Genomic DNA, 6,463 nt, shown 5'->3' with positions numbered 1-6,463 from the left:
ATCCCCAGCCTCCAAGGCCATTCCTCAAGAGCCCACTTCTCTCCTATCGAGACTCTCTTGCTATCTCGATGCAACCGCCAGGCCCAGGTGGACGTCAAGTGAAAAAGTGACGATCAGTGGATGAATACCATGGAACGAAATCCCCCTTCCCCTGCAGCTGTCTTCACTCCAAGTTATAGGCCACAAAGCAGGGTGGCATTGTGGAGACAAATTGACTTAGAGAGGCAGGACTTCCATAGGCTACTGCCTATGTTGACAGAGACTGAGTTATCACTAAGAAAGTCCCTCTGCACAGACAGCGGCCAGTCCTAACACGTGGATATTGCTGGCCATGCAGCGCTAAACATCTTCCCTAAAGGCTCTCTCACTTTTCCTCCTTAAAGCATCATCCTCCTTTTTGCTTTTATTCCATTTGCAGTGGAATAACAGCCTCAGCACATTGCAATGCCAGAGCCCGCAAATGTCTCATAGTACTTTAAAAGCACAAAGAAATGCAGCCTCATGGCACCTCTGCGAGGCAGGAATGACCTCTGCCGTTTTGAACGATGAGGCAAACTGGCTGAGGCCATTTCACGTGCAAACAAGACTGAAATACAGGCGGGAATCGTTCCTTGTGGCGGTAGCTCCAGCTGCGAGTGTGGCCCAGGCAAGTAAGACCTGAGCTTTTGGGGTTCAGCACGCAGCAGGGCATCCTGTCCTGTGGGGATTCAAAATGGCCGGAGCACATGGAAAACCGCCCAGCCCAGCTCCACGCCACGTTCAAAGCTGAAACAAGGCACAACATTTTACTAGAGAGGAATTTCGACCCCCTTCTACCAATGGCAGTGGCAGATTTCCCATCGCCGGTCATTTTTTTTAAGTCGAGATGGATGCTTATTTTTTAATGATCCGCTCTAATTCGAACGAGTTCAGAGAAGTCTTATGGCTTCACATCAGACTTCACAGCACTCCCTTCTGGGCTTGTCGTCTTAAAAATTGCACGGGCACGTTTCATGGGCTACAACAGAAATGGTAGCACTTGGGGGAGAGCCAGCTGGCAAGCTTGAACAGCTTTGAGCTCACCGCTAGATGCGGAGGAGGACTAGGTTAGAGAAGTGACCCACTCTGAGCATTGACCACATGGAGCTGGTGGACCCCGAGGGGTCTTTCCATCTTCTCGGCTGGAAGGATGGCTCTCAGGCCCAGGCCCTGATGAAATCCCACCCGGTTCACTTCAGCTGTGTTGGACATGGCTTAACACGTATCCACGTGCGATCATCCCCCTCTTCCTTAAGGCGACCTATGCTTCTCCCAGCTATGGGCTAGGCTCCGATGCACTTAAATTTAGGGTTACATCTGAAGCCCGGTGAGATGTTTCATTCAGTGCAAAACACCGGCACTTGCTCTGTCTGAACTAGTGCAAACGGACACTGCTCTACCCTGCGCTTAAAGATTTCCAAGGGGAGAGTCCATAAAGGAACCAGGAGGAAAACAGCAGGTAATTTAAAAAAACACCTTGCGCGTGTAGGTGCAAGGCAGTTTATTTCCCTTCGCCCTCCTAAACTCCACCCCCCCACATTTAAAAAAAAGAAATAAAAAATATTCCTCATGTAGATGAGACCTGAGAGCCTGTTTGGACCATGTCGATCACCAGAGCAGATCTGTTCACTCCAGGACTTCACCTCCTTAAAGCAGGAGGTTAGACCAGGTGCCTCTTGATGACTCGATGGTTCTGGGGCTCTTGAGAAGCCCAATCCTGGATGCACACGATTAATCCCACTGCTGCCTCTAAGAGAGGGCTATGCCACCTGTCTACAACCACAGGCAAACAAGGAATGAGAGTTCAACGTCCCTTTTTGGCACTGCTGCTGCTAGCTCTCCTCTCCCTGCTTGTGCTTCACATCACTTGGCTTTCTCTACAAGCCTCCCAGAATAGCCAACCTCCTCCCAAACCGATGGCCCTGCTTTCTGCTGTTTCCAGCAATGCCCTGCCTTCTCTCTACCTGACGGCTCTTTGAAACAAGACCCTCTCAGCCCAGCTGGAAGTCAACTGCTTTCCCAGGGGCGTGGAGCATTTTTCCACTGCTCTAAGTTGGTGCTTTAATAATAATAAAAGTAGCAATGGAGGTTACAGCCGTGCAAGCACTGGAAGTAAACGTCGGTGGCACCATCTGGAGGGGAATACAGTTTTTACATCCGCGCAGCAGCCGGCGAGAAGCCACTTTCCCAGCCAGCATGTAACCCGTTCTTTGAACGAAGGGAAATAATTGCATTCTTCCCGCTGCACCCTCCCTGCCTTTCTGGCTTATCTAACCCTCGTCTCTCTCATTGAAAACCTCTCCCCTCCCAAAGAGCAGTGCCAACAGCTCTCCAATTACTTTTAGCTCTCATTAAGCTCAGCCACAAGCCGAAGCAGAGGAATATGACTTCTATTCACTCGAAGGCAGCGCACTCTTGACAACTGCTTTGCGTAGGCAGCTTTCATTAAATCTAGAGCTGTTTTCTTTGGTAAACAAGATCTTCTCCTTTTATTAGGACAAATGAAAATGTTATACCTTTGGGGTTTCCTGAGGTAGCAAATCCCTGTTGAATGTGCAACCCAAATGTGTTGCTATCTAGTTCCTTACAGAAACGTAGCTGTTCAAGCTTTTTTTTTGGTCTGACTCGACTGCTCTGCGTTTTCAAGTGTTCCAGGGCGGTTGCAGCATTTATTCAGGTTCTGCAATGAAGACCCAGATGGATTTCATTTGATCTATTTGGGGAAAAAAACAACAACTGGTAACTCTTCAGACCTCAGTGCTTGTAGCTCTGTCTGCCCCGTCTCTTTTCTCAGCCTTTGGGCATTGCCAAGAGAGTTTGATGCCCTGTATTGAACCAGCAACTCTGAGCTCATTGGGCATCCGTGTTTATTTCCCACAAAAGACCTCACAAGAGCTGAGAGGCTCGAGACCAGCTATGAACTGACTGCCCAGAGGAGTTTTCCATCTATTGACTCCTCCGTGAAATCCTATGAAATATGAACTTTCATTTCTCCCCAGGAGAGCTTTTACAATCTTTTCTCCAATGCCTAATGAAGGGTGTTTGTGCCCGAAAGCTTGCAATTAAAGAAATTTTTTTGCAAAAATCTTGTTGGTCTAATAAAAGATATCATCTCTCCTACGAGTCCTGAAGGCCTAGAGCAGCACTTAATTACAGCAGTACTAACGAGTTTAACGAGGACCTTTTGTGAGCTGATTTTGCTACTCCGAGTTGCATGATGTACCACCTTCCCCCACAAGCAGGCACTCCTAGCACACTACTTGCTGTTAAAAAGAGCTAACCAAATGCTGACTGGGGCAAGGTTTGGCACTTGGGTACAGTGGTGTCCAGTTAAGATGGTCACTCCCTACCAAAAATCTCCTTTTTTAATCAGCATTTTGCAAAATCTCCACAGCAGGAGTAGCCGCACATCGCAGGACTCACGCCCTGTGCTGCCTCTCAGGCCTTCCAAGTATCTACAAGAGATGTATATAATGAGGGGCTTATACTTCTATTTGCTCCTGATAAGGAGCAGTCAAAGAAATGCGTGCCTTGATGTCACTGCCAAAATAAGGAAGACAAAAATATATATACTTTATTGGGGTGCAGTTTTTTCCCCCCCCAGAGATTGAGACAGATCTGCATACACTTTTATTACAAACAGTCAGAATGATGAGATCTCGGGATAGATACCACAGCTAAAGCACGGGGAGGTTGCCCTGCCTATGATTATAAAAACCGGAGAGGCTTTTAGTTAAAGGGCATTTCTATAGTAAAAAACAATTCTCTATTTGGCCCAACATTTCTGCAGCAGAGCAGAAGGGAGCTAAGCCTGCTAAAACCTTGAGAGGTTTAAAGCTGATGTATCAATACAAAGGAAACAAGGGGTAACAGCCACTTCTTGCTTGTTACTCTAGATTCCCCTTTTATCCCATGGAAGTTGCATATTTCTTAGCCTGTTATTCCAGAAGAGGCTCTTTGCTTCCAGAGAAGCAGCTCAAGCGACAGAGTGCAAAGAGGAACAACATAAAGGAGTGTTCAAAGCCCAAGGAAACGAGGTAGCCCCTGGAACAGATAAGGAGCCCCAGCAATAGCATCAAGCCATTTCCTTGGCTGCTTTATCAAGGCAAGTAGTAGTGCAGTATGTCCTTTTTACACAGTGATTTAAGAAACCCCTTCAGTGGTACCTGACTGAGCACACAGTCATATACAATTGATGTGTCAAGCCCTACAAAAAAAGGAAGGGCAAGTTTTCTCCAGTGATATTGTTTTAATGAATCCCTTGAACAGGAATAGGTCCCCTTTAGTTGCTTTTCATTTATTGCTATGAAACCAGGCACTCGGATAGTAGAACCGTGTCAGCCCTGTGACTGCTTTCTCCCCAGAGTAGGGCCCAAAATGTCTTCTTGACACAGGAAAGAGGAATAAGGTCTTATAGGACATCCCCAAGTCAGTTCACACAGACCATAAGTGTCCACACTCTTCAGCACGGTGCTGCTTTTGTAATGGAAGGTGAAATGCAAGGCAAGGGTTAGACACAACACAAGGTAGCCTACCGCTAAGCTCTTATGCAAACCTAGAAGTCATTGCTAAGAACTTGAGCCTTTTAGCTTGCAGCAACCACACATTTGGGAAAAAAAAAAAAAAAAAAGCCTACATCTCTAAATCCAAAACCCCAGCATCTTCTGGCTCCACACTAACCGGTGATCAAGCGTTTCCTCAACCACAGTGGTCCCAGTCTTTACTGGCCCCTGGGCAACAATACTGAGCAGGTAATTGTGCCACATGCACACAACACTTAAAGCTGAGTACTACAGGGAGAGTTAAGTATTTAATTTTCTGTGGCCACAGACAACACGCCGGGGCCTCCACTCTAGCGTCGTATTCCTAGAAACCTTTCTTCAAGGAGCTCGTTAACACACTCAGCTAAGAGAGAAAAGAGAAGAAAAAAAAACAGCCAAACTTAGGGAAGTAGCTTGTACTTAAGTCTGTCATACTGTCCATCTGCCTGAACTATACTAGTCACATCCTTCACGTCTCCGGCTAAGTTGCACAGCTGTCACAGCCAAGCTGGCATTTCAGCTTCCCCTCTGCAGCACCAATCATCAAAGTGTTTTCTTTCCTGCGGTATCTGTCCCTACCCTATTCCCAAGCATGGGAACTATGAAGTAGGCTGGTCGGGCAGGTGCTCATTTAGAAGTAATTTACTGCTGTGATGATTCAGTCCGAGTCTGAATTAGAGAGATCTGTAGCACGGGCAGGAGGAGTTGGAAGGCATCCTGGATATAGGAAGCACTGTTGGAAGCCTACAAAAAAGAAACGAGGAAGACATTAAAGACACTACCAGTCTGCTATGTAACCATATGAAGCTACTTAGGGGGTGAGCTTCTAGGCTCAGAGGCAACAGCTGGTTTTTAAGTTTTTGTTTCTTGTTTTAAACAAACTCTTTAGAAAAATCTAAAGCTTCTGATGCTGGATTTCACACCACGAGAGAAATCTGAGAAATGGACCCTCCTCCTCCTCACCACTGAGCCGCAGATTTTAAACTGTGTCCATTTCAAGCCCTCTTTCAAAAGGAAACAAGAAAAAAAAACCCTCTGAGATATCTTTAGGTCAGGCTCATGAGTAAGCTGGGGTTAAATTGTAAGGACTGAGCATCATATTTGGGCTTTGGAGCAGTTTACAATCTATTCCAGTCCACCCTGCCTTCTACCTGAAACAGGGTTTAGTGTTTTACAGAAGGAAAGACACATGTAGAAAACTGGGCATTAATAGGAAAAATAAAACAGGAATATTCTAGCACATCTACATTAGCTTAAGCCCTACAGCTTTGAGCATATCGTAACTGACCTCCAAAAACACTCCAGTGATTAATGGATTAAGCACATCTGCCTTCTCTTTGACCTATAAACAACAAATACACACATATGTTAGCCCATTTGAAAATTTGCTGCATTTCTTCTAAGTAAATAAGACTGGATCCCGAGAGAATTTCAGATTCAAAATAGCGCTCTTGACTTCAGACAGGCTAAATGGACATGAATTTTTCCTCCCTAGGTGCTGCACCTAGGGAGCAAAAATGTCCAGCACACCTATAGCCTGGGGAATGACCTGCTGGGTGGCACGGAAGTGGAAAGGGATCCCGGAGTCCTAGCGGACTCCAAGATGAACATGAGCCGGCAGTGTGACGAAGCCGTCAGAAAAGCCAATGGCACTTTATCGTGCATCAGCAGATGCATGACGAATAGGTCCAAGGAGGTGATACTTCCCCTCTATCGGGCGCTGGTCAGACCGCAGTTGGAGTACTGCGTGCAATTCTGGGCGCCGCACTTCAAGAGGGATGTGGATAACCTGGAGAGGGTTCAGAGAAGGGCCACTCGTATGGTTAAGGGCTTGCAGACCAAGCCCTATGGGGAGAGACTGGGGCCCCTGGACCTCTTCAGCCTCCGCAAGAGAAGGTTGGGAG

General features: G+C 46.7%; 1 protein-coding gene across 1 annotated transcript in view; it reads right to left on the bottom strand.

Annotated features, from left to right (window-relative positions):
• Positions 1 to 4,252: 4,252 nt before the first annotated feature.
• The window catches only part of FAM114A2 (family with sequence similarity 114 member A2), a 12,343-nt gene continuing 10,132 nt past the window's right edge, over positions 4,253 to 6,463 (bottom strand). Inside the window, 2 exon segments of the mRNA XM_025201003.1 lie at positions 4,253 to 5,303; positions 5,848 to 5,901. Coding sequence (XP_025056788.1) covers positions 5,202 to 5,303; positions 5,848 to 5,901 — 156 coding nt within the window. The 3' untranslated portion in view covers positions 4,253 to 5,201.

Source organism: Alligator sinensis, unplaced genomic scaffold (genome assembly GCF_000455745.1).
Source record: "Alligator sinensis unplaced genomic scaffold, ASM45574v1 scaffold550_1, whole genome shotgun sequence".
In the NCBI taxonomy this organism is placed as follows: domain Eukaryota; kingdom Metazoa; phylum Chordata; order Crocodylia; family Alligatoridae; genus Alligator; species Alligator sinensis.
This window is presented reverse-complemented; position numbering and strand designations above follow the sequence as displayed.